At 52.4% G+C, this 27,429-nt stretch overlaps 1 protein-coding gene across 1 annotated transcript in view; it reads right to left on the bottom strand.

Moving 5' to 3' along the window:
• Nucleotides 1-24: 24 nt before the first annotated feature.
• The window catches only part of LOC309400645 (phosphatidylinositol 4,5-bisphosphate 3-kinase catalytic subunit alpha isoform-like), a gene marked incomplete at its 5' end in the record, with an annotated part of 27,797 nt that continues 392 nt past the window's right edge, over nucleotides 25-27,429 (bottom strand). The window contains 22 exon segments of the mRNA XM_081969208.1: nucleotides 25-790; nucleotides 2,125-2,276; nucleotides 2,408-2,525; nucleotides 3,184-3,354; nucleotides 4,910-4,988; nucleotides 6,379-6,500; nucleotides 6,614-6,714; nucleotides 8,057-8,228; nucleotides 9,049-9,152; nucleotides 10,732-10,896; nucleotides 12,054-12,135; nucleotides 12,241-12,365; nucleotides 12,947-13,017; nucleotides 13,020-13,080; nucleotides 13,193-13,345; nucleotides 14,455-14,560; nucleotides 14,730-14,815; nucleotides 15,663-15,905; nucleotides 18,321-18,571; nucleotides 23,183-23,392; nucleotides 26,008-26,170; nucleotides 27,391-27,424. Coding sequence (XP_081825334.1) covers nucleotides 505-790; nucleotides 2,125-2,276; nucleotides 2,408-2,525; nucleotides 3,184-3,354; nucleotides 4,910-4,988; nucleotides 6,379-6,500; nucleotides 6,614-6,714; nucleotides 8,057-8,228; nucleotides 9,049-9,152; nucleotides 10,732-10,896; nucleotides 12,054-12,135; nucleotides 12,241-12,365; nucleotides 12,947-13,017; nucleotides 13,020-13,080; nucleotides 13,193-13,345; nucleotides 14,455-14,560; nucleotides 14,730-14,815; nucleotides 15,663-15,905; nucleotides 18,321-18,571; nucleotides 23,183-23,392; nucleotides 26,008-26,170; nucleotides 27,391-27,424 — 3,055 coding nt within the window. The 3' untranslated portion in view covers nucleotides 25-504.

Here is a 27,429-nt window from a genome sequence, read left to right as displayed (position 1 = left end):
AAGAGAGACCTCTAGAGACTGGTACATATCCCAAATGTGAGGTTTTTTTAAAATTTTTATTTGAAAAAAGAGAAAGAGAGAAAATAATTATGATTCTTTTTTCTTCCTTTTCGGACTCCAGACGTTTTCAAGTATTACCCTGCTCTTTTGATTGCTCCCCAGGCTTCCTTCCTCCCCGCAGCGCCCCCCTCCCTCCCACCCCCAGGAAGCTTCAGCGGAGGGGAGAGGAAAAGTCTCTGAGCATAGGATGATTTCTGGGGTTGAACCCCGAGAGGATCACGGTTGCCAACGGAGGGGGTCTTTCCCGCTCCCCGTGGGGCTCGGAGAGGAACGGGAGGGCAGAATTCTGAGGTCCCCCTCCGGTGCCACCCCTCCCGCAATCTCGGCTGGTCCCAAGAGAGGACACGGACCACAGGGGTCTCGGAGAAATCAGTCGCGTGGCCCGGAAGGGCTTGCCCCGCCCGAGTGAAGGTCCACATGACCAACCTCCTCCTGCCGGGTCCCTCAGTCGTGGCTGGCCTCGCTAAGCGGCATGTGCCGGATGGTGTGGAAAATCCAGTCCATCTTGGTGGTCCACCCGCCGTGGTGGGCCTCGTTCATCTGCTTGGTGAAGTACTCCAGGGCCTCCTGCTCCGTCTTGTCCAGCGCCAGCGTCTTCCGCAGGTAGGCCACGTCGTCGAAGGACTGCAGCTCGGGGAGCCCACTGCCCAGCATCATGGAGAAGAGGTTGATGAGCAGGTTGGCATGCTGGCGGATGGTCAGGTAGGCCTTGTAGCACACCTCCTGGAACCTGCAAGGAGGAGGAGGAGGAGAGGGGTGAGGAAGAAAAAAAGGGGAGGGGGACGCTGCCTGAGATACACCGGGGGTGAAAGAGAAGATCCCATGCCACCTCCAGCCCACCCGTAGGATGGGATGCCCAACCGCAGAACCAAGGGCTCTTCACGCCACCTCTGGAAAGCGTTGTGGCCCGCCAGCGGACAGCAGATTCAGAGACTGAGGAGGGTTGGGGAGGAACCTGGGCCAGTCCTGGAGTCTGGGGAAGGCTCGGACGAGGGCTCTGCGTCGTAGGCAAAGTGGGGGCCAGGGCCCTATGCCAGTTCTCAGCTGCCTTCGGAGTCAGAGATCAGTGGGGCAGAAGAACAGCTGGAGCCTGTTCCCAGTGTGCGCATGTGCAGAGTTGCCAGGCGAAGGGAAGAGCTAAAGGACAGGGGTCGACTTGGGAGGAAAGCCACAGGTGGATGATGAATGGCCCCTCCCAGAGGAAACAAAAGAGGAACGACAGGGGAGTGGACTTTGCAGGAGACCGTTAGTTTATTCCTGCATTCTTGCCAAGTGTTGCAATGGAGTCCGAAAGATCTCGGCCGGCCCCTCTCCAAGCCTCAGAAAGGTCGGGAATTGGGGACTCTCTTGAAAGACGGAGGGAGAGGAAAGACTTTGCTGGGGAGGAATTCACGGTCAACGGAACAAAAGGGGCTTATCGGGACGAGGACGAGGCTTCGTGCTGCTGGGGAAGCTTCGGTCACAACAGAAAGTCCTCCAGATGTTCAGGGACACATACACACACACACACACACACACACACACACACACACACATTCTGGAACACAAGATTACAGGTAGTCCTCGACTTACGACTCCAATTGAGCCCAGCGTTTCCATGGCTAAGCGAGACAGTTGGGTTTTGCCCCATTTTATGTCTTTCTTGCCACGGTTGTTAAGTGAATCACTGCTGAGTCACATGGTTGGTAAATGAATGCAGATTCCCCCTGGACTTTGCTCATCAGAAGGTCATTCACAGTTTCAACGGCCCTGGGAAAAGGGACTTATGACCGTTTCTCGCTCTTACGACCGTTGGCCACATCCCTGTGGTCACATGAATCAAAATGAAGATGTTTGGCCACTGACTCTTATTTATGACGGGGGGAGTGTCACGCAATCCCCTTTTTGCGACCTTCCGACAAGCAAAGTCAGTGGGGAAAACCGGATTGCTGCATTGCTCAGGGAGGGTCTGGGGAGGGGGAACGAAGGAGTCCCTGGAGGGGAGGGGGAACTGGGGGAGGGAAGGGCGACCTGCTTGACCAAGGCACACACACACACACACACACACACACACCCTGTGCCCACCTCTCGAATTCTTTGGTCTTGGTGCACTCTTGCACCCCTTTGCTGATGACGATGAGGAAGTCCTGGGTGAGGACAAAGGGGACTCGCTCCCGCTTGTAGCCAAACTTCTTCTTCTTGTGGTCCAGGAAGTGCCCGAAGTCGATGTGGAAGAGCTGCAGAGAGAGAGAGAGAGAGAGAGACGGGAGGGTGGGCAAAGGGGACGTCCTCAGGTCTTCAGGTCTTCAGCTGGGGGCGGGCCTTCCAGCCCCCCCCCCTCACAGGGCTGTGGAGGGGAAACGCCCACCTGCCCGTCGTCCTTGACCATGATGTTGCTGTTGTGGCGGTCACCGATGCCCAGGATGAAGGTGGCCACGCAGTAGCCGGCGCAAGAGCGTGTGAAGAGGTCGATGGCCGCGTCGTACCTGGACCAGCAGGGAGGAAATGGTCAGCCTGGCAAAGGTCCCGGGGGGGGGGGCTCTCCGTCCTCCGGGTCAGGCTCCCCCCAAAGGGCAACCGGACTTTTCTTGACTTTTTACTTAAATTTCACTTCTCATCCAAGAAGCTCAGAAAAAGAAGAACAGCTGCAGGATTTGGCCAATCGAGAGAAAAGGAGGACTGGGGGAGGGGGCGTTGGGGAGGGGGCAGCCCAGTTCCAGTATTTGAGGGGCTGCCCCAAAGAAGAGGGGTGGGCTTATTATCCAAAGCCCCCCAAAGGTAGGACAAGAAGCAACGGATGGAAACTAACCAAGGAGAGAAGCAACCTGGAATTAAGGAGAAACTTCCTAACAGGGAGGACAATTGACCAGTGGAACTGCTTGCCACCAGACGTTGTGGCTGCTTCATCACTGGAAGGTTTTCAAGAAGAGATTGGGCAGCCACTTGTCTCAAATTGTATAGGGTCTCCTGCTTCGGCAGGGGGTTAGACTAGATGACCTCTAAGGTCCCTTCCGACCCTATTCTGATTGATTGATCTCTGTTATTCTGCCCCAAAGTCCCTTTGGAGCCAGCCTGGCAAGCTGCCTCCTGCCCAGCCCCTCTTCAATCCTGCCCACCACCACTCCCCCCCCCCTCCTGACTGACCCTTCGCCCTTGTTCTTGTCCTTCAGCCAGTGGTGCAGAGCGTTGCTGTTGAACTGGAGCGCCCCCTTCAGGCCGCCCTTGCACTGGATCTGCATGATGGTGTAGGAGCTCTTGACCACTTCGATCAGCCCCACGCAGTCCCCGATGGACAGGCAGCCGTAGGGCAGCATCCTGCAAGGGGGGGAGGGGAGGGCAGGTCAGTTCCCAGGCGGGAGGAGCCCCGGGGTCTGCAGCTGAAGGCCAGGAGCCGGGTGGGTGGGCTGCTGCTGCTGCTCCCAAATGGGGCAGGGGGCTTCGCAAGGCAGGCCCGGCTGTCTCCTGCAGCCATCCATTGGCCAGCACACCCCATAGTCTCCATCTCTTCCCCCCACCCCCCACCCTATTTCTAAATTTCTTTTTTTTTACTTTTCGGGTTTTCTTTTTGTTTCTTCCCCAGGTTAAAATATCAAATCCAAAAGAGAAAAAAGAAATTAGCAGAGACGAAAACAAAACTTAAAAAAGAAGATTTTTTTGGGGGGGGAAGGGAATTATAAACGAAGGATATAAAAACACGTATTATCCCCCCCCCTCCAGCTGAACACTTGAGGCCATCCATTGAGCCAGTGGTGAAATTCAAAAGGTTTTTACTACTGGTGGGCGTGGCAGGGGAAGGACCCTGCAAAATCTCCTTGGTGGGGCCAGCCAGTGGTAGCCTTTGCCGGTTCTCCAGAACCTGCCAGAACCTGCTGGACTTCACCCCTGTATTGAGACAACTCCCCCCCCCCCTTTTCCAAAGCAGCCTGACATTTATAAGCCCCCATCAAATGCCAACCCCTCACCTGCCCCACATTACCTCACATACGGAAGAAAAACTGTTCACAGGTGAAACCACGCCAAAATTTTAATGCAAAGTGTTCTATTGATGGTCTGTTATTGTAATTTGCTTGGAGAAAGTCTACACGCTGTCACCAGCCCCCCCCCCCTGAAGGTTATCTCTGGGCCCAGGGTCACACACAGGCAGTCCTTGAACCTACGACAATTCATTTAGTGACCAGAGTAACAACAGCACTGAAAAATGGGACTTGTGATTCTCTTTGACAATGTTCCCACCAAGATGGGATGAGAATTGAGACACCTGGCAACTGATTCGTGTTTATGGCGGTCGCAGCATCCGGGGTTGGGGGGGGGAAGGGGTCTCACGTGATCCCCTTTTGCGACCTCCAGACAAGAGAAGTCCATGGGGAAGCCGGGTTCAATTAACAACTGGGTGACTAAATTTAACAACGGCGGTGGTTCGCTTACCAACCGTGGCAGGAGAGGGTTGTAAAACGAGGCTGCAAAACTCACTTAACTCATGTTTCACACAGCAACGTAAATTGTGGCGGTCGTAAGACGAGGGCAAACAACCCCCCCCCCAAATCGTTGTTTGGTTCTTCATAGTGAAATCTTTCCTGAGGTTTTTAATTGGGGGAAAACTTGTGAGTCTTGAAGGAGGCAGAAAGCGGGCATGTCCGGCCAGCTTACGGCCCAGTATTGTCCACTCTGATGCTGGACTCTCCCTCTGCAGGCACCCCCCCCATCTCCCCAGCCCCCCCCCCAGGAACAGGCAAGGCCTGGGGGGGGGGTCTCTCGGAGGGTGCCTGACCACCCAGCAAAAGACCCGCAAGTGGGTAACGTCTGGCTGGCCCTTTGCCCCCCCCCCATCCACGGCCGTCCCTCCCCCCAGCCCCGAAGGGCCCCCCCTTACCGGAGATCCAGTCCTTGGTTCTGCCACATGCTCTCCATGATCCGGATGATCTGGAGGGTCAGCATGTCCTGTCGGAGATCTAGGAGGGGCAGAGAGAAGGCGTCTCACGGCAGGGAAGGGAAGGGAGGTTGGTGGGCTGGGGGGGGAGGCCAGTGGGGGCCTCCAGATCCGTATGGGGCTCCGATCCATGGGCCACCCCGATATTTCTACCCATCTTTTGAAGGAGAAAGCCCGATGGGTCTCCCGATGGCCTCGGATTCTGCCTCCCTCCCAGAGAGACCCCAGGGCTGCCCCTCAGCCTGCGTGAGACCCCAATCCAGGCCCCTGAACGACCGTCAGAACAACAGAGTTGGAAGGGACCTTGGAGGTCTTCTAGTCCAGCCCCTGCTCAAGCGGGAGACCGTACACCATCTGAGGCAGGTGGCTGTCCAGCCTCTTCCTAAATACCCTCCAGTGAGGGAGCCCCCCCACACACACACAACTTGCTCAGCTTGTGAACTCCCACATTTCCTCTCTCTGCTATGTGCATTCAAAATGGACAGTGATGTCTGTGTGTGTCTGTGTGTTATTAACGTGCCTGGGTAAATATGTATTTCCTTTGAGAGCAGGCAGCGGAATTTCATTTTCAATGTGTGCCAGTGTGGACACGGTAAACAATGACAATAAAAGTTATCCTATCTTATCTTCTGGTGGCAAGCAGTTCCACAGGTTAATTGTTCTCGCTATCAGGAAATGCCTCCTTAGTTCCAGGTTTCTTCTCTCCTTGGTTAGTTTCCACCCGTTGCTTCTTGTCCTGCCCTCGGGGGTCTTTGGAGAACAGCTTGACCCCCCTCTTCTTTGGAGCAGACCCTCAAATGCTGGGAGGCTGCCCTCATGTCCCCCCCGGTCCTTCTTTCCATTAGACACTAACCCAAATCCTGCAGCCGTTCTTCCTATAGTTTAGGCTTTTAATGGCCTTTGTGGCTCTTCTCTGCACTTTTCCCAAAGTCTCAACCTCTTTTTTGTAAGGTGGGGACCAAAGCTGGATGCAGCAGCTTTACTAAGGCCTTACTAAGGCTTCATAAAGTAGTACTAGCTTTATAGTATGTCTTAAGCCTTCAGCCTCCTAATCCCCTACGTTGCTCTTCTCTGCACTCTTTCCCAAGTCTCAGCATCTTTTTTTTTTAACATCCTGGGGAGCAAAATTGGGAATTCTGGGTTTTACCAAGGGTTTATAAAGCGGTATTAAAACACTTACGATACGTGACGTGTATCGTAATTGTGGTTCTCTTACTCTCTTCTAATCCCTCCCTCTGCAATCTCTCCATTCCGGGGGATAGGAGGGAAGAAAAACAGGCCTGGGGAATTCTGGAGTCTCACCAAAGTGCTATTAACACTTCCCCGTGATCTCGATTCTGTCCCTCAGGGTCCTTCCCTGCCCCCTTGCCCCCACCCCCACCCCCCACCCCCAGCCTGGCCCTGCCGCTCACCGTCCCCGTTCTTAAAGATGATCTCGTGGTTCGTGAAGAGGAGCTCGGACATGATGTCCGGATTCTCCCAGTTGAGCCACAAGGGACGCTTGGCCGAGGACATGATCCGGCACTCGTCCAGCCTGCAGGGGAGGAAGGGCAAAAGTTGGGGGCCCCCGCTAGAAGACCCCTCCCCATTCCGGGCTGCCTCCCTCCGCCACGCTCCCCTCCAAAGGAGCCCTGTCCAGGGTCTCACCGGAGGTTGCCCAGCTGGTGGACGGGGTTGAGAGGGCAGATGAATCCCTGCAGGGCCTCCATGTAGTCCGGCCGCCTCATCTGCTCCACCAGGAACTTCATCTGCATCTTAACAGAATCTCCGAGTTGGGAGGGACCTTGGAGGTCTTCTAGTCCAACCCCTTGCTCAGTCAAGGAGACCCTTTGCTGTTTCAGACAGGTGGGTGCCCAACCTATTCTTTAAAACGTCCAGTGTTTTTACTGGAACCCACAAGTTCCGGTGGCAAGCGGTTCCATTGGTTTAATTGTCTTCACTAATAGCAAATTTATCCTTAATTCCAGGTTAGTTTCCATCCATTGTTTCTTGCCCTCGGGTGCTTTGGAGAATAGCTTGACCCCCTCCTCTTTGGGGCAGCCCCTCAAATGCTGGAAGGTGCTCTCATGTCCCCTGCATTACTATCCTTCTTCTCATCCTTCCTAGTCCCTCTCTCCTCCCACTTATGACTATCACCTTGTTGCTTGGATCTCTACGATTCATATCGTTTTCTTTCTTCCGTTTCCTTGTACGATTTGATGGCTTATTTAGTATCCCATGACTCTCCCTAAGTGTTGCATCTTATGATTCATGATGGCATTTATGATGACTATGACCATCATTTATCATTTATCATCTTTTACCCTGAGAGCATCTGCACTGAAGGCAAATTCCTTGAGTCTCCAATCACACTTGGCCAATAAAGAATTCCATTCTATTCGAATTTTTATTCTATTCTTATTCTATTATTCTGTTCTGTTCTATTCTTCTGTTCTATTCTATTCTAATTTCTGTTCTATTCTTATTCTTATTCTATTCTATTATTCTATTCTGTCCTATTCTTCTATTCTATTCTATTTTATTCTATTCTAATTTCTATTCTATTATTTTTATTCTATTCTATTCTATTATTCTATTCTGTTCTATTCTTCTATTCTATTCTATTTTATTCTATTCTAATTTCTATTCTTATTCTTATTCTATTCTATTTTTCTAACATCTTTTTTTATATTGTGATGACCAGAACTGAATGCCGTATCCCAAGTGTGGCCTTACCAAGGCATTATAAAGCGGCATCAACACTTCACGTGATCTTGATTCTATCCCTCTGTTGATGCAGCCTAGAACTGTGTTGGCTTTTTCGGCAGCTGCTGCACACGGCTGGCTCCTATTTAAGCGGTTGTCCACTAGGACTCCAAGATTCCTCTCACAGTTACTACTACTGAGCAAGATACCACCTACACTGTACCTGTGCATTTCGTTTCTCTTGCTTAAAGGTCAGTGGAGGTAAAGACCCCCTCTGTGGCACCAACTGGGCACGGGGGGTGGGGTAGGGGCACAGAGTCCCTCGTGGAACGACCCCAACTCTTTCTCCTCCTTCAAGGCAACCCCACCCTCCCGCCAGCTCGGTCCCCCTCCCCTGGAAGGTACCTTCTGGGTCTCATCCTTCTTCTCCTGCTTCAGGATGTCGGTCAGATTGATGAGCTTCTCCATGGCCTCCACCTGTCGGTTCAGGTGCTTCAGGTACATCCCGCAGCCCCGGCAGAAGGCCTCTAGCATCAGCCCAAAGCGCTGGGAGATGGGCTTGCTGTGCATCTCCGACCTGGGGACAGGGGTGAAGTCCAGCAGGTTCTGACCGGTTCTGGAGAACCGGTAGCGGAAACTTTGAGTAGTTCGGAGAACCAGCAAATGCCACTCCTGGCTGGCCCCGCCCCCACCTATTCTCGGCCTATGATCTGGAGGGAATGGGGATTCTGCAGCATCCTTCCCCTGCCACGCCCACCAAACCGGTAGTAAAACAATATTGATTTTCACTACTGGATGAAATCCACCAGACTTAAAATGACCAAGGAATTCTGGAATTGAAGTCCACAAGCCTTAAAGTAACTGAGGAATTCTGGGAGCTGAAATCAGGGGTGAAATCCAGCAGGTTCTGACCGGTTCTGGAGAACCGGCAGTGGAAATTTTGAGTAGAAATTTTGCCTGATGCGCGGGTGCACAGATGGCAGAGGAGAGGAGAGCAGTGGAAATCTATGGGCCGGTCCTTGGGAAGGAAGAGCCACTGCTGCTAGCGAAGCCCCACCCGAGCTCAGGGGATCAAAGGCAGGGGGGGGGGGAGATGAACAGATCTGGCAGACAACTATCCCTCTCCCTGCCGGACGGACTTGTTAGCCTGCGGTGAGAGAGAAACCTTTTTGCCGGCGCTCCGAATAAAGGAATCTTTGCGTTCACTTCAGAGGGGACTGTCGTGTTTGGGGAGCTGGGCCAGAACAGAAGTGACTGCGGGAAATCCAGCTTAAAACCCCTAAAAAATAAACAACCCAAACCTATCTACAGCCCACCCTGTCAATCTTCTGCAGCCCCCTCCCCCCCATGCTCCCAGCCCCTCCCCCCCCCGACCCACCTGCCTCCCCCGGACTCACTTGAGATGCCAGAAGTAAAAGTGACCGATCCTCTGGTTGGTCAGCGCTTTCATGGTCAGGAAGCGGGCTAGAGGGTTGTCCAGGTACTGCTCGTATTTCAGAACCTGGGGAGGGGGGGAACAGCGGAAAAGTCAAGGACCTTCGTTGCAGAGGGAGGGGGCAGAGACGCTGTAAGAGATGGGAGGCAGAGCTGGTATGTGGGGGGGAGGACCAAGGAAAGGAAGATAATCATATATATATGGTAAAAGGTTTGACTGTCCGAGCAGGGGGTTGGACTTGATGACCTCCCAGGCCCCTTCCACTCTATTATTCTGTTTTTAAGAAGAGATTGGAAGCTACTTTTTCTAAAAGAATATAGATGTCAGGCCTGCAGCCATATTTTCTTTTGGATCTTAGGCCTGTCACACTTTCTATTATTCTACTGTGCATTTTCTATGGTGGGAAAATGGGATTGTAGAGAGTTAGACGACAGGTAGCCATAACAGCATTCTTTCTAGAAAGCCAAGGTTATCCTGCAGCCTCCTGGGAGCAAAAACGTTCCCTGACCGGAACTGGGTGGGTGGAAGCTGCCAGCGTGGCAGTGGGAGATGGGACCATGGGATGGACTTGTGGGTGTGGGGGGGCAAGATCATAAACTTTCAATTGGGTGGGGGAAACCGGGAAGCTTTCAGATTCGGGTTTTCCCAGATGTGCCAACGTGGCTCTCTTCATACATTGGGAACTTGGAGCAATCCTTTGCCTTGGACTCTGATTGACTTTTGGGTGCACTCTGGAACCCTGACAATAGGATCTCCTGACTGACCAGGGGATTGGTCATTTAGATGACCCCCAATGTCCCTTTCAACTCTGTTTTTCTGTTTTATAAGAAGAAATTCGTCTGAAATAATATTGGGCAGTGATGGCTAGCCTTTTTGTTGCTGCATGATAAAAGTGTGCAGGACAGCACGCAACAACATGTGCCTGTTCCCACACCCATGTAATATGTGTGCTCCCCACCTCCCTGCACGTGTGTGCCCAACACACCCAATCCTGCGTGCTCCCCCGCCCCCCTGCATGCAGGCATGAACCCCCCCCCGGCACCCTTGTTGGGCCCAGTTGGCCCCCTGCAGCCTCCTGGGAGCAAAAACGGAGCGCTGCCCCTCCGCTCCCCCCCCCACGTATGCGCATGCCTCCTGCATGTGCCCCCCCCGCACATGTGTGGCAGAGAGCCAAAGACCGGCTGGCCATCGGGAGGCACATGGGCAAGCACGGTGGAGCTGAGCTGGGGCGATGGCCCGTGTGCCCACGGAGAAGGCTCTGGGTGCCACCTGTGGCACACGTGTCATATAGGTTCACCATCACAGATACAGGGTCTCCTGCATGAGAAGGGGGCTGGTCTGGATGACCTCCAAGGTCCCTTCCCTCTCCGCTATTCTGCCTGACAGTTATTCTGTAAGAAGTGCCTCTTTCCCAGGTCCTGGTGTGACCGGAAGTGACCCGGGAACCCTTTCTCCCCCCTCCCATTCCTGCCCCCCCCAAACCCATTCACACTCTCCCCCCTCCCCTACACTGCAAGCCGTTCCGGGAACCGGTCTCTGCTCCCCCTTCTCCCTGAAGGCCCCTCCGAGCCCTGGAGTCCCGAAATTAGCCCCCCTGGCATCGCTTGGGTGAGGTGGATGTGCCCACCCACTGGCCCAACCTAACCTGCACCAGCTGGATGAGATACTGGGAGAGTTTGTCGTCCGTCAGTCCTTTGAGCAGGCACTTCAGCGCAAACTCCCGGATGACCGGGTCGGGAAAGTTGCAGTCCAGCAGCTCCATGGACAGCTCAGGTTTGATCAGGGGCCATTCCCGGAGGAGGCAGTACATCTGGGGTGGGGGTGGGGGAGTAAGGGGGGGGGAGAGAAAGAGGGAAGAATGGTGGCCATCACTGCAGGGCTCTCCTGAACTGGCGGAAAACCTCAAGGTGCTGCAAACTATAGTTTTCGACTTACAATTGAGCCCAAAATCTCGGCTGCTTAGCCAAACGCTTGTTCACTTTGTGGCTTTTTTGGCTGCAGTCGTTAAGTGAATCACCAACGAGGTTTTTGAGATTGGAAGCTATTTTTTTCTGAAACAATATAGGGTCCCCTGCCCGGGCAGAGGGTTGGTCTAGATGACCTCTGAGGTCCCTTCCAACTGTTAATCTGTTATTCCGATATACGTCTCGAAACGTCTGCAAGGAAACCCCCCCCCAGCTCAGAGGGCACCAAGGACCCCTCCAATAACCATGAAGACGTCTACGGAGCTTCTCCGTCATCCAGGACACAGTTCTCCCAAAGGTGCTTCCCCCCCTCCCCCCCCCAGCGACAACTGGACTTCCTGGTTTTTCTTTGAAGCGTCTTCGGCTCTGACTGGGGTGGTGGGGAATGGAAGGATTTATATTGGTCTTCAAAGAAAAGCAAAGTCCAGTTGCCTCGGGACAAGCATTGCACTAACAGTGAAGAAATAGCGGAATAGACCGATTAAAGAAGTGATGCCAAAGGAGAGACGGAAACAAAATGTGAAGGACAAAAGTTAACAGAAGATTTTAATTGTATCTCGGGAAATTCTCCCTCATCCAGGTTGTGGTTGCCCCAAAGTTGCTTTTTCCAAGCGACAACTGGACTTTCTTGGTGTTTTTTCTTTGAAGACGTTTCGCTTCTCCTCCCAAGAAGCTTCCCCATCATTCTGCCAGAGCCGAGGAAGCTTCTGGGGATGAGAAGCGAAACCTCTTAAAGAAAAAACGAAAGAAAGTCCAGTTGCCTCTTGAGGGGAAAAAAGCATCTTTGGGACAACCTTTTCATTACCTTAAAAAATTAAATTGAATGGTTTTATTGTCCCGCAGCGAGCGAGTTGGCCGTAGTGAGTTCTCTCATTCTGGTTGGGGGGGGGAGGGCTCCTGTCTGCCAGGAGCCAAACCACCACTGCCTCCCCTCCCCTCAGCCCGGAAATTTCCCATGGGTCCCAGCTGGAAAGCCAAGGATTGGGGGGGGGGCTCTGCTCACCTGGGCCACCTCGTCTCGCGAATTCCACTTGACGGACAGCAACAACTTGGGCAGCGTCTCCGGGAGGTTGACGCAGTAGTGCCTGGAAAGAGAGGAGGGGACAGCTGAAGGCGAGGATGGGGGGACAGGGCGGAGGGGGGGGGCAGCCACGGCTGCCAATGGACCCCACTCGGTGCCTGGAACCCACCGGTGGCGCCAAAGGAAGTCCTTCTCCTGCTCTGTGATCTCCGACAGCGGATCTCGGTTGCAAATGTTACGCAGCTGCTCCAATTCGCTTTCGTCCAGCGAGCTGTCGCGGGCCAGGCGGTTGCTCTGGAATGGGGGGGGGGGAGAAAGAGAAGTCAGCCCCCTCCTCTTTATGGATCACAGCAAGACGGAACCCGCTAGAACAGAGTTTGGCCATTTTCAACTCCCAGAATTCCCCAGCCAGCAACCCTACTGCCACCTCTGTCCTGGCATCCAATCGGAATAGAGCTGGAAGGGACCTTGGAGGTCTTCTAGTCCAGCCCACTTCCCGAGAGAGCCTACGCCATTTCAGACGAGCCTCTTCTTAAAAGCCTCCAGTGATGGAGCACCCAACATTTCTGGTGGCAAGCTGTTCCACTGGCTAATTATCCTCCCTGTTAGGAAGCTTCTCCTGAATCCCAGGTTGCTTCTCTCCTTCCTTAGTTTCCCTCCGTTGCTTCTTGTCCTCCGGTGCTTTGGAGAACAGGTGGGGCTCCCTCTCCTTTGGGGCAGCCCCACAAATATTGGGACCTTGTGTCCTTCTTTTCGGTTTTTCTTATGCCTTGGCCTCCTTTAGGCCTTCCGTCCCCTTCGCTGCTCTTCTCCGCCCTCTTCCCAAAGTCTCAAACCTCCTTCGGCACACGTGCCCCCCCCCCCCCCGCCCTTACCAAGCCCACCATGCAGTAGTTCAGGCCCAGCTCCCTCGACATGGCCCAGTTGGCGTGTTCCTCGATTTCGCCGCGTCGGCAAATTTAACCGGGTGGCTGTACCAAGTGAACTCCAGTTCCAGGCAGGGGGTCTCCTGTAGCAGCAGCAAAGAGGGAGGTCAAAGACCCCCTCCTCCCAAAACCCAGGGCCCCACTTAATACGCCCCCACCCCACACACCCCGGCCAGCCTTGCCAGGGAGTCTCACCTTGTTGGGGTTGGAGCCCCCGACCCCGATGGGGTTCAGCAAGTCCTCCAGGCCGTGGGGGACCGGCCACAGGTTGAGCGCCATCTTCCCGGCCACCAGAGTGTCCTTGTAGTCGAAGAGGTTGACATTGCCCCAGGCCAGGGGGCAGTGCTCCTGCGGGGGGGGGGAGAGGAGGTCAAGGGGTCAAGGAGCATCTGCCAGGGTCCCTCAACCCGACTCTGCCCACCGCAGAAGCTTCAGCATGGTGCCACTCTCTGCAGTGTGTGTGTGTGTGTGTGTGTGTGTGTGTGTGTGTGTGTGTGTTGGGGGGTGTGTGAAATAGGGCAGGGGTCCCCAGTCATGGCAACTGTAAGAATGGTCAACTCCCAGAATTCCCCAGCCGGCCGTGCAACTTTTAACACGTGTGGACTTCAACTCCCAGAATTCCCCAGTCAGTCACATAACTTTAAGACGTGTGGACTTCAACTCCCAGAATTCCCTACTGGGCCATGCCGGCTGAAGAATTCTGGGAGTTGAAGTCCACAAGTCTTAAAGTTGCAAAGGATGGAGGCCACTGGAATGGGGGAACCCGTGGAATTCTGGGAGTTGAAGTCTGCCCATCTGAAAATTGCCACCGTTGGGGTACCCTGACCGAGAACCACGAATCCCCCTCCTCACCGGGCTGGAAGTAATTCTCAACTTACATCCCCAATGGTGCCCAGCCCCCCCCCTCCCACCCTCAGCCAGGGGTTTTCAGCACAAGGCGCCCAAGGGGGCAGCTGTGACGATAAAATCAACCCTCTTGGTTCTTATGCGCAGACACCCCTGGGTTTTTGCAACTATCAGAAGCAAGCAAGTACAGACAGGTAGTCCTCGACTTACAACCGTTCGTTTAGTGACCGTTCAAAGTTACATTGAAAAATGGGACTTATGACCGTTTTTCACACAACCGTGGCAACCTCCCCGTGGTCACGGGATCCAAATTGATGTGCTTGGCAACTGGCTCGCATTTATGACGGTCGCAGTATCCCGGGGGAGGGTGTGTGTGTCACGTGATCCCCTTTTGCGACCTTCTGCTGAGCAAAGTCCATGGGGAGGACAGCCGTGTGGCTCACTTAACAACGGCAGTGTTTTGCTTAACAACCGTGGCAAGGGAAGGTCGTAAAATGGGCCCAAACTCACGTAACAACTGTCTCGCTTAGCAAGGGAAATGTTGGGCTCCGTTGTTAGTCATAAGTCGAGGACTATCCGTACCCGGGGCTGAACCGAACACAAAGACTGACCTCCTTGGCCCCCTTCCGGCCCTTGACGGAGCAGATGGAGACGCAAAGGCGAGCGGCACGCGGGAGGTCGGTCAGGTAGATGTCGTAGGAAAGCCACTCGTTCCACCTGGGAGCAAAGCGGCGGCTCTGGAGTCAGCCGGGTGGCCGGATGTGACCCCCCCGTTTGGGGGTCCAGGTTGTTCCCCTTGTCCTCCTTAAGGAGACCCACCCCCACCCCAATCTATGCCCAGAACCTCCATAGCCTTGGTGCGGCCTCTCCCTTCCGTCCCACTTACCGAGGGTTGGAGCATGGCACCCGCTGAGTATTGACGTTATCGCAAAGGGGCTCCCCACCGTGGAAAATTCCCGTCCGGACATAAATCTAGGAGGAGGAAGGAAGAGCGGAATTAAAGGCTCCACTCCAGGTAGTCCTTGACTTACAGCCACTCATTTAGTGACCATTCAAAGTTGCAACAGCACCCAAAAAGGATGACAGTTACGACCGTTGCGGTGTCCCCCACGGTCACGCAATCAAAATTTGGCCGCTCGGCAACTGACTCATATCCACGACGGCTGCGATATCCAACTTTTGTCACCTCCTGACAAGCCAAACCAACGGGGAAGCCAGGTTCGCTTAACGACCGTGTTGGGACTTTAACAACTGCAGGGATTCACTTAACAACCGGGGGCAGGAAAGGTCGTCAAACGGGGCCGAACTTGCTTAACAGTTGTCTTGCTTAGCAACAGAAAGTTTGGGCTCAACTGTGGTCATAAATCGATGACTACCTGCAGTTGTGGATTATGGGTTGTGGATTATGGGTTGTGGATTATGGGTTGTGGATTATGGGTGGTGACACCTAGCACTTCTGAAGGTAGCCAAGTATGGAAGCCAACGCAACCTTTTACCCTGGTGAGCAGCAGATGGCTACGAGGGGGAGCTTCACTCAGCTCCGGTGGGTCCCCCCTTCCGCCCTCAGTTACTGACTCAATCTCTTGTCCTGCTGTTCGTCAGGGACCCCCACATATGGTTGGTTGGGATACTGTGGGGGGGGCAATGGGGAGGGGGCCACCTCAGCCAATAAGAAGCTGCTGCTCTGGGGTCACCAGAATTGGCCTCATTTCAACTTGAATCAAGTTGCCCTGATTTGAAAAGATGGAAACTGACCGGGCCGTTGAGCCAGATCAAATCAGATCGAGGACATAATATAATTTCACGACCACCCACCCACCTTATCGATGTCCCTGATGTTGACGTTGACGTAGGTGGCGCACAGGATCTTGATGCGCAGGAGGCTGTTGATGGACCAGAGGGACTTGGTGGCCACGTCTCCGTTCACGTGGGAGGAGGTGGCCGAGCGACGGGCGTACGAGGGCAGCACGAAAACGTTGGCCGGCAGTTGGCTGTAGAGACTCTCCTTGCTCATCAACATCAGGTGGGGCAGGCGGCCGATGGCGATGCAGTTCCTCATGTACTGGAGGGAGAGGAGGGGGGGGGACACACACCAGGTGTCACGAGAAACGGGAGACCGGGCAGCGCCAAGGACGTCACAACAGCTTCCGCCCTGGCTTGTCTACTTCTGGCGCCTTCTGAGCATGGCGGAAGAGGGCAGAGATACGTCTTCAGCCATCTTCACGCCCCCCCTCCCCCAAGGCCCCATTGCGGGGGTCAAATCTAATTTTTTTTTACTACCTGCTCTGTGGGCGTGGCTACGTAGCCATCTAACTGGGGGAATCAAAAGACAGAAACGCACTTTAACCATGCCCTGCGGGAGCAGGGTTGGACTAGATGACCTCCAGGTGCCTTCCAGCCCTGGATTATCCTCTGAAGCTGCGTCTAGTGCCTGGTTTGTAGTCCTCCCTTCCTCTCCTTTTTCCCTCCCTCCCTTTCTTCTTTTTCTTTCTTTCTTTCCTTCCTTCTTTTCTTTCTCTTTCCCCCCCACCCACTCCACCTCCCATTTTTGGCCTAGCAGGCTTCCGGGACCCCACCCCCACCCCTGCATTTCTGGACAACCTGTAGTAAAAGAAACGCTTAAAAGGTTTTTTTTTAAAGTTCCGGAGATCAGCTGTGCGACCTGCGATCGTCAGAATGCTTTTTTGAAACCTTTTTTTTAGTATTTTTTTTGCTACTGGCCCAAACCGTTAGCATTTCACCCCCTGCCCCATTGTCTTTGGCAGCCAAGCCCACCCCGCCAAAGGGGGCACAAAGACCCCAGGGAGGACAATCGCCACGTCTTTTTACCCTGCAGCATCCAAAGCCCCCAGGCCCTTCTCACTTAGGGGACAGACGGACGGACGGACGGACAGACGGACGGGTGTGTGTGTGGATTGGAAGGACCCCACCTGGGCGAGAAGGCTGGGCATGTTACGGGCCCCATCAATTAGGGAATGGGGTGGTGGGACCATGGAAAAGGCCCTGCTCAGTGGTGGCCCCTTCCCTACGGGACATCACTCACCCCCCCCCCAGCACCCTATTTCTTTCACAAAAGGCCCTAAAAATGGGGTTTGGTCAGCAGACCCCAAAGGGCAGGAACCGGTTCCGGCAGCCGCTACTGGCGGTCCTCTCGTGAGCACTTTGCACACGTGCGCAGAACGAGAGAGAGATTGCTCTGTGCATGCGCAGAAGTCCAAAACAAGAAGAGAACCCGCACGGGGGCGTGGTGGGCCTGGGCTGCTGCCGGTTCCAGTGACCCAGGCTGCCAAAACGGGCCGAACCGGTGGGAACCCACCACTGCCAAAGGGAGATTGAACCCATCAGTGGCCGATTCGATTCGTGTTGTTTTTGTTGCGGTTGATGTCGGATGGGGGGGGGGGGGGGTTAATGAGTTTTTAATTATACGGTGGATTTCCAAGGCTTTGTAAGCCACCTGGAGCTGCCTGTCGGTCAGTTGGATGTTCCTATAAGTTTGTTTTCAAAATAAATCAATGCAACGTGGAGTTTTTGCTCTGAGCGGGGAGTGGACTCAATGCTTCCCTTGGAGCCTTCTATCTTCAGCCCTCGAGGGCTGGCCCTCCTCCTCCTCCTCCTCCTCCTCCTCCCCCTTCAGTTCTTATTAGCATTATTACTTGGAGCTGGGCAGTGGTGAAATCTATTTTTTTTAAAACTACCGGTTCTGTGGGGGTGGCTTGGTGGGGGGGGTCATATGACTGGGTGGGCGTGGCTACGTAGCCATCTAACTGGGGGATCAACTTTAACCATGTCCTGCGGGAACAGGGTTGGACTAGATGACCTCCAGGTCCCTTCCAGCCCTGGATTATCCTCTGAAGCTGCTTCTAGTGACGGGTCTGTAGTCCTTCCTCCCTCTCCTTTTTCCCTCCCTCCCTCCCTCCCTCTCTTTTTCTTTCTTTCTCCCTTCTTTTACCATTTTTTAGTATTTTTTGCCACCGGCTTGGCTGAACCAGTAGCATTTCACCCCCTGGAGCAGGGCTCTCCAAATATGCCCCCTTGTTTAAGGCTTGTGGACTTCAACTCTGCAGTAACCCCTTTACTCTCTTGTCATCCCTTCCTCTGCAATCTCGTCGGAGAAAAAAAAAACCAGGCATGGCTGGGTGAGGAATTCTGGGGATTGAAGTCCACCAGCCTTAAAGGGGCCACGTTTGGAGACCCCTGGCTTCGAGGCTTAGAAAATACGAAAACAAAAAAAAGTCACACTCCCTCGACACAACCGCCGGGACTCCACCAAGGCTCTTGGCCCTTCACTCGGGGAAAAACACAGTCAGGGTTTCAAGGTCTTTCAGACCTCCAGCAGGAGTCATTCCAGAGCGAAGAGATAAGCACTTCCTGGTTCCTGAGAGACGGCCCTGTTGGATCGAGGGGACCCCGACAGCAAGAGCCCCCCACGAGTGCCGAGAAAGTCCGCCTGCAGCGTCAGGAGGGGGGAGGAGCTCACCTTGTACTGACTGAGGGGGTACTTCTCCAGCAAATACTCGTCGCAGCCGCAAACCTTGAGCAGGTACTTGCCCTGGTACTCCTGCACGCAGAGGCGCAGCTGTTCGGGCGAGAGGTGCATACTGCGCGTCTTTTTCCGGATGGCCTCGGCGATCACCTGCTCGGGGAGCGCGTCGTGCGGCGTCTTGAGGGTGTATTTCTGTTTGTCGTTGTTTGGGGACACAATAACCCAAATGGTCACTATGATCCGACCTTCAGGAAGGGGGGGAAAAGCAGGACAAGCAACGGTCACTCGGGTGCGTCTGCAGGAGGCCAGGCGCGGGAGAAAACGAAATCAAGGGGAGGGGAATCGGGACTCATTTTTTGTGGTGGTGCAACAGCAACGGCTCTGGGATCGTTAAGATCGCAAGCTACGCAGAGTTACCCTACGGTAGGATAGGCAGGTAATACACCTTTACACATAAATGAACAAATCAATTACTCAACCTGGGAAGACCACAACAGATGGAAGCTTTGTCCCTTTGCAGGAATCATCCTCTTCCCAGAGGCATTTTAGAAAAAAAATGGGGAATATTCTTAGACCGGATCCTTTCGTTTTCTTTCTTGGTTTACAAGGAATTTTATGCTGCTGTGATCTGGCTCTCTCTAAACTCTGTTCAATCAGCACAATAGATCATAGGTCTCCAAACTCAGCCCCTTTAAGGCTGGTGGACTTCAGATCCCAGAATTCCACAGCCAGCCATGCCTGGGCCTTTTTTCCCCCTCTCCTAGCCCCTAGAGCAGAGAGATTGCAGAGGAAGGGATTACAAGGGAGTAATCAGGCTGCACCTGAGAGATTGCAGAGGAAGGGATTACAAGATGGTAATCAGGCTACAGCTGAGAGATTGCAGAGGAAGGGATTACAAGAGAGTAATCAGGCTACAGCTGAGAGATTGCAGAGGAAGGGATTACAAGATGGTAATCAGGCTACAGCTGAGAGATTGCAGAGGAAGGGATTACAAGAGAGTAATCAGGCTACAGCTGAGAGATTGCAGAGGAAGGGATTACAAGAGAGTAATCAGGCTACAGCTGAGAGATTGCAGAGGAAGGGATTACAAGAGAGTAATCAGGCTACAGCTGAGAGATTGCAGAGGAAGGGATTACAAGATGGTAATCAGGCTACAGCTGAGAGATTGCAGAGGAAGGGATTACAAGAGAGTAATCAGGCTACAGCTGAGAGATTGCAGAGGAAGGGATTACAAGAGAGTAATCAGGCTACAGCTGAGAGATTGCAGAGGAAGGGATTACAAGAGAGTAATCAGGCTGCAGAGGATAAACATATCAAAAACCAATGCATTAGTTCCAGGGAATTCTGGGAGTTGAAGTCCACAAGTCTTAAAGGGGCCATGTTTGGAGACCCCTGCAATAAATCATAATTCTAAATCTGACTGGCCACAATAAATACAAGGCAGCATTTATGGAGAATTTATCACATTCAGGCAGCCAAATCACTCCATCTACAGGAATACCCTGAGTTATGGCCGTAACACAGCCTGCCCGTCATGGTTGTGACGGTCATCAAACAGATCAGTCACATGACCAACTGAACTTTTCTGACCTTTTTAGCTTTTTACACACCTCAAGCAAGTCTACAGTTGTTAAGTGAATGCCATGGATGTTAAGCGAACCAACAGTAAATGCCGGTAAAACACCGTCACGCTGCAAACAACCCATTGTGGTCCAGTTGTTGACTGGCCAAAATTCAGTCATATGCCTGCAGGGAGGCACCCGACGGAACTCTGAGTCCAGGCTGTAAATACCCCTTGGGCAGGGGGGGTCGGAGGTTTAAAAGTTTGCTAAGCAATTGGTCATAAGTTTATTATTTATTTATTTTCAATATTTCTAGACCGCCCCCTCTCCCCGAAGGGACTCGGGGCAGTGTACAGGTGTGTCATTAAAACGAACACAAAAGACGAATATCCCATACCCTTAAAAACGAATTAAACCTCATACAACTATACAAAAAGTAAAAATTAAAAATTAAATTAAAAAACAACTAAAAGTATACCCCTAGAAAATTTTTAAAAATGCAGGCTTGAGGAACTAAAATTGGGAATTAGGAATTAGGCCAGGCCGGCTAGATTGAACAGGTGGGTCTTTAGTTTCTTACGGAAGGAGCGGAGGTCAGTGATAGTCCTGATATCTGGGGGGAGGTCATTCCAAAGGGTCGGGCCCATCACAGAGAAGGCCCTACTCCTGGGCGTCGCCCGCTGGCATTGCCTAGTGGACGGCACCCGGAGGAGTCCCTCTCTGTGAGAGCGAATCGGCCGAAGGGATGTATGGGGCAGGATACGATCCCGCAAATAACTAGGTCCTGTGCCATGGAGCGCTTTAAAGATGATGACCAACACCTTGAAACGCACCCGAAAAGCCACAGGTAGCCAGTGCAGCCCACGCAGCAAAGGTGTTATGTGGGAGTATCTAGTAGCTCCCACAATTGCCCGCGCGGCCGCATTCTGAACCAGCTGCAGCCTTCGGGTGCACCTCAAGGGGAGCCCCATGTAGAGAGCATTACAGTAGTCTAGTCGAGACGTCACAAGCGCATGAGTGACTGTACATAGGGCGTTCCGGTCCAATAGGGGACGCAATTGGCGCACCAGGCGAACCTGGTGGAATGCCCCCCTTGCCACGGCTGTCACATGGTCATCCATTGACAGCCGGGCGTCCAGGAGGACACCCAAATTGCACACCCGATCCACGGGGGCCAGCTGTTCGCCCCAATGGCCAGTGATGGAGTCAGCTGGTTGAACCGGGGTGCCGGTAGCCACAGCCACTCCGTCTTGGATGGGTTGAGTTTAAGTCTGTTGTCTCCCATCCAGACCCGTACGGCTTCCAAACACCGGGACATCACGTCAACGGCCTCGTTGGGGTGGTTCGGGGTGGAAATGTACAGCTGAGTATCGTCAGCGTACAGATGGTATCCCACCCCAAAGCCACGGATGATCTCACCCAGCGGTTTCATATATGTGTTGAACAGGAGAGGCGAGAGGACTGACCCCTGTGGCACCCCACAAGTGAGTGGCCTCAGGGTCGACCTTTGCTCTCCTGCCAACACACATTGCGTCCGGTTGGAGGGTAGGAGCAGAACCACCGTAAAACGGTGCCCCTTACCCCCAGCCCCTCCAGCCGGCGCAGTAGGATACCATGGTCGATGGTATCGAAAGCCGCTGAGAGGTCTAACAGAACCAGGATAGAGGAACAGCCCCTATCCTTGGCTCTCCAGAGATCATCAACCAACGCGACCAAGGCCGTCTCTGTGCTGTGCCCGGGTCGGAAGCCGGACTGGCGCGGGTCTAGATAGTCAGTTTCCTCCAGGTGGCGTGGGAACTGCGTGGCCACCACACTCTCTACAACCTTCGCTAAAAAGGGAAGGTTGGAGACCGGACGATAATTAGCTAGCTCAGTTGGGTCCAGCGAAGGCTTCTTGAGTAAGGGCCTCACAACCGCCTCTTTCAAGGCGGCTGGTAGGAACCCCTCACTCAACGAAGCGTTCACCATTCCCAAGAGCCAGCCTCGTGTGACCTCCCAGGATGCCAGTACAAGCCAGGAGGGACATGGGTCCAATAAACATGTGGTGGCTCGCAGTCGCCCACGCAACCTGTCCAAATCATCGGAGGCAACAGAGTCAAACTCCTCCCAAAATGGTCTCTCAAGACTGGCCTCGGACGTCTCCCCTGGATCACTGAAGGAGACCCATTCCCTCCGGATCTGAGTGATTTTATCCTGCAGATATTCCCCAAATTCCTCTGCCCTGCCCTGCAGAGGGGCTTCCCGCGGCGTCTGTGATAGAAGAGAGCGGGTCACCCGAAACAGGGCGGCAGGGCAGTTGTCTGCGGATGCAATGAGAGCGGCACAATATCGACGTTTGGCCACCCTCAATGCCACAAGGTATGTCCTTAAGTAGGCTCTTACCTGTGTTCGGTCAGATTCGGAACGCGAAGATCTCCATCTGCTCTCTAGGTGTCTCTTATGGCGTTTCATCACCCTCAGCTCCTCGGTAAACCAAGGGGCCAGGGTGGTTCTTTGCCACAGGAGAGGCCGCAGAGGCGCAACCCGGTCTAGGGCCCCAGCGGCCGCACTATTCCATGCGGCCACCAGGTCCTCTGTCCGGGAGCGGGTCAGGTTGACAGGAAGTGGCCCAAGCTCCATCTGGAACCTTTCCGGTTCCATCAGGCGCCTGGGGCGGAACCATCTAGGACATTCTGGTTCCGCCTCCCCGCGGTGGGGGGTAGCACCAGGGAAGTCAAGCCAGAGAAGTGAGTGATCTGACCATGACAGGGGTGTGATGGCTAAGTCCCCTATTCCCAGATCACTCGCCCACTGGCCAGAGGCAAAAACAAGATCCAGTGTGTGACCTCCCTCGTGCGTGGGGCCCTGAATTAATTGAGTCAGGTCCATGGCTGTCATGGAAGCCATGAACTCCCGAACCACCTCGGATGCTTCTCCCATCGACGGCAAGTTGAAATCCCCCATAACTAACAGTCTGGGGGTCTCAACTGCCATCTCTGTGATCAGCTCGAGGAGTTCGGGCAGGGCCGCTGATGTATAGCGAGGAGCCAAGTATACAATCAGCAGGCCCAACTGTCTCCCTGGGACCCACCTCACACTCAGAGACTCACACCCGGATGTCTGAATAAATAACGGGAGCTCACTCCGTTACGTGGCGCTGGGGATTCGAACCGCCAAACTTCCTGAACAACAAGCTCAGCGTCTTAGCCACTGAGCCACGGCGTCCCTCACACGGAGTTAATCGGGAGTAAACGGCTGGAAACCAAGGGGAAACTGAGGCACCTTCGCTCCCCCTGCCGTCTCCCCACCACTCACCTTTGTCCAACTTGCTGTACAGATGTTTGGGCAGGTCAGGGGTGGATTCCACGTTGGGGGGGTAGACGTACAAGGCCTGGCTCTGGGGTCCGGCCGATCCCCTGGTCTCCACGGCTTCTCGGCACACGGAGAGAATGTTGCGCCGGAATTCCTGCACTTCGGGGTCCTTCACCAGCTCAAATTCGCAGATGGGCATCCCGATCGCAAACCCTTCAGAGCAAAAGGTTCGAATTAAAATGGATTCATTAAATTTGTATGCCCTCCTTTTCATTTCATTTTATTCAGAAGAGTAGAGTACGATACAAAATGCAAAAGAAAACGAAAAAGACAAAACTAAAACCCCACAAGAATGTTAAAAAATAAATGGGAATTCACACTTAAAACATATATATATAATATATATATATATTCTCGGCCCGTGATGGTGAGCCTTTGCCACGTGGAGCTCTCTCTTGGGCATGGAAGCCCCGTCACCTACCTCAGCTCCACTGTGCATGCACAGGCCTCTCCCACCAGCCAGCTGGGTTTCGGGTCTTTGCCGCGCATGGGTGTATATAGGAGAAGCACACGCATGTGGGAGGGGGGGCACGCCCCACCCCACCCCATGCGCAGGGGGCTGCAGGGGGGCCTGCTAGCCCCAAAAAGGGGGCGGGTGAGGTTGCGGTGCATGCGAGGGGGGGAAGGGAGAGCGGGGGGGGGGGGTGTTTCAAACGTGCATGCGGGGTGTGTGTGTCGTCACGCACCCATTGCATTATGGGTGTGGGCACACACGCACCTACGCTTTGGGCACGCGACGACAAAAAGGTTAGCTATGACTGTTCTAGCCTATTTTTGTTTGGTGTCTGCTTCGTTTTTTTTTTAATTTGGATTCTGTATTTTAATCTTTCGAATAAAGTAAAAAGAATTGAGGGGAAAAATCAATTTATTGGACCCCCATCTTATGGGCGGTTTACAATATTAGACGGAGAAAGCTAGAGAAAACCTATTGTTATTGGGTCGTCCAAACAGTCAATCAAAAAGTGATGGAAACGTTTCAGGAGAAAAGATATAATTACGTATAAAAAGAAGAAAAAGAGGGGGGGGAATCTAGGAACAGGGGATTAGTAAAATGAAGTGAAATATGTTAGTCATGCAAATGGGATGTAGCTAATTAAGATGTGAGTGAAATATACTAATGTTATTAATTGTGCAAATTAATTAAGCAAAGCGTTTATTATATAAAAAACTGAATTTGAAGATAGCTGTGATTTATAGGAAATAGATGGAAATGAAATGATAAATGTGGTTTATCCCTAAAGGGAGAAAAAATGACATTGTGTATGTATATAATAAAAATAAACGTTGGAAAATATGGGAAGAAAATTATACGGCTAAAATTGGAAGCGGAAATATAAAATAAAATAAATTATGTACATGTGAAAATGTTAAAAGGGGGACAAGACGCTGTTTACAAAAGAATTTTAATTACGTAACAAAAAATAAAAACAAAAACTTTTGTTTAAAAAAAAACCCTACACACAAAGAAACACTGTAAAAATACAGACACTCAACTTTAATCTGCTCAGGATTGTAATGGATTCTTTTAAAAATTCTGCTGTTATTTGTGGTTTTGGATGGCCGTGGCTGTCCCGAGGGAGCAGGGGGGGGGAGCCGTGGACGTCCGGCCCCAGGGATGAAGATGTCCAGGGCATCACGACAACCCAGGGCAAATGATGGGAGTCTGGGTGGGTGGCTGGCATGATTGTGCCATAGCACACCGGATTGCCGGTCTCCTGCGTCTCTTGGGACGGCTGTGGAAAAAACATTAGGGGGCATCGTCTGTGGGCTTCCAGGGCAATACGAGTGGTCCTCGACTTACAACCACTTGTTTAGGGACGGCTCAGAGTTACAACGGCACTGAAAAAAGTGACAGGTGCGTTTTTCACACTTATTTTCACACTGAAAACAGTGACTTTTGCCAGTTTTCAAACTTATTTTCACACTGAAAAAGTGACTTTTGCCAATTTTCACACTTATTTTCACACTGAAAAGTGACATGTCCATTTTCACATTGAAAAGTGACATGTCCATTTTCACACTTATTTTCACGCTGAAAACAGTGACTTTTGCTAGTTTTTAAACTTATTTTCACACTGAGTGACTTTTGCCCATTTTCACACTTATTTTCACACTGAAAAGTGACACGTCCATTTTCACACTTGTTTTCACACTGAAAACGGTGGCCTTTGCCTGTTTTTCACTTGTTTTCACTGGAGGGGAAAGTGACTTGCCAGTTTTTTAAACTTATTTTCACACTTTAAAAAGTGAGTTGCCTGTTTTTCACACTTTCTTTTACACTGATAAAATGACTTGCCCATTTTCACACTTATGTCACACAGGAAAAAATATTTGCCCATTTTCCACACTTATTTTCACACTGGAAAAATGACTTGTGTCCATTTTTACACTTATTTTCACACTGAAAAATACTTTTGACTGTTTACACTTATTTTTACACTTAACGTGACTTTTGCTCGTTTTTCACACTTATTTTCACACGAACAAGTGGCTTTTGCCCATTTTTCATCCTTTTCCCATGTGATTAGAATTCGGACCAGCTGGGCAACTGGTTCGTATTTATGACGGCTGCAATGTCCCGTGATCCCCCGTTGCAACCTTCTGACAGGCAAAGTCAATGGGGAAGCCTGATTCACTTAATGACCTTAAGAACTGCACTGGTTCACTGTGGCAAGAAAAGGTTCTCCCACGGAGGGCAAACTCAGGGAGGCAGGGGCTGGACTAGAAGACCTCCAAGGTCCCTTCCAACGTTGTTGTTCTGGACTCACCGATCTCCCGGTTGAGGATCTTCTCCTCCCGGTTCCCTACGGGCTCCACCACCTTCAGGATTGGCTGGAAGAGCCGCAGGTCACAGAGCCGCCGGGACTCGTCGAAAAATTCCTCCCGCTCGGCTTCCTGGGTCACCCCCACAAAGATGTAGGACGATTCCTCCTGGGGGTGGGGGGACAAAAACCAAGGGGAGAAGGAAGGAATTGGGGGAGAAGGAGCCACCCGTTCTTATGCAGGAGTCCTCGACTTACAACGATTCATTTAGCGGCTGTTTTCGGTTTCAACAGAACTGAAAAAAGTTTTTCACACTTGAAACCGTCGCAACATTCCCCAGGGTCAAAATTCAGATTTTTGGAAACTGACTCATGGCTGTGACCCAGGGTCACGTGATCCCATTTTGGGACCTTCTGACCAGCATAGTCAACGGGAAGGCCTGATCCACTTAATAACCGGGCTACTAACTTATCAGCTGCAGTAATTCACTTAACAACTGCAGCAAGAAAGATCGTAAAAGGGGGGGAAACTCACAAGAAACGTCTCGCCTAACAACAGTAACTTTGGGCTCAATTGTGATCGTAAGTCGAGGACTGCCTGTATGAACTAAACAGCTGAGCGATTCACTTAACAACGGTGGCAAGGAAGGTCGTAAAATGGGACAAAAGACACTTTATGAATGTCTGACTTAGCAACAGAATTTTGGGCCTTAAATAGGCCTGCAGCCATCTTTTCTTTTGGATCTTTGGCCTGCCACTCCTGTCTATTATTCTACGATGCTTTTTCTATGGTGGGAAAATGGGAGGTGGGGGATTGTACGGAGTTAGATGTTTTGTAGCCATAACAACATTCTTTCTAGAAAGCCAAGGTCATCCTTTCTCTTTGCATCTCTGCACCTGGATGGGTGGAAGCTGCCACCGGGAGGTGGGACCATGGGATGGACTTGTGGGTGTATGTGGGGGGCAAGATCTTGAACTTTCAACCGGGTGGGGAAAAGCAGGAAGCTTCCAGATTCGGGTTTTCCCAGATGTGCCAACATGGCTCTCTTCATCAACGGGAACTTTTGAGGAATCCTCTGCCTCGGACTCTGATTGACTTTTGGATGCCCTCTGGAACCCTGACAAGCCGGTTGCAGAGGCTCTGAATTTGGATTGTGTGACCCTGAGGATGTTGCAACGGTTGTGTGGAAAGCAAGTCCCTTTTTTCAGTACCGTTGTAACTCTGAACGGTCGCTAAACAAACGGATGTAAGTCGAGGACTGCCTGGTCCTGCGCCTTTATCCACAAGCCGAGAGAAGCCTGATTCCGGTGCCATTTAGCTCCCCTCTTCTCCCATAAATTAAGCGCCCCTCCCTCCTTTTGGCTTACCGGCCAGGTGCGTTGCCTCACCTGCAGCAGGTGGAAGAGGGGATACTTCCTGGACCTCTT

The sequence above is a fragment of the Natrix helvetica genome, assembly GCF_964273705.1.
Source record: "Natrix helvetica genome assembly, chromosome: W".
Taxonomy (NCBI): domain Eukaryota; kingdom Metazoa; phylum Chordata; class Lepidosauria; order Squamata; family Natricidae; genus Natrix; species Natrix helvetica.
Note: the sequence above shows the minus strand (reverse complement) of the source record. Positions and strands in the feature narration are given on the sequence as shown.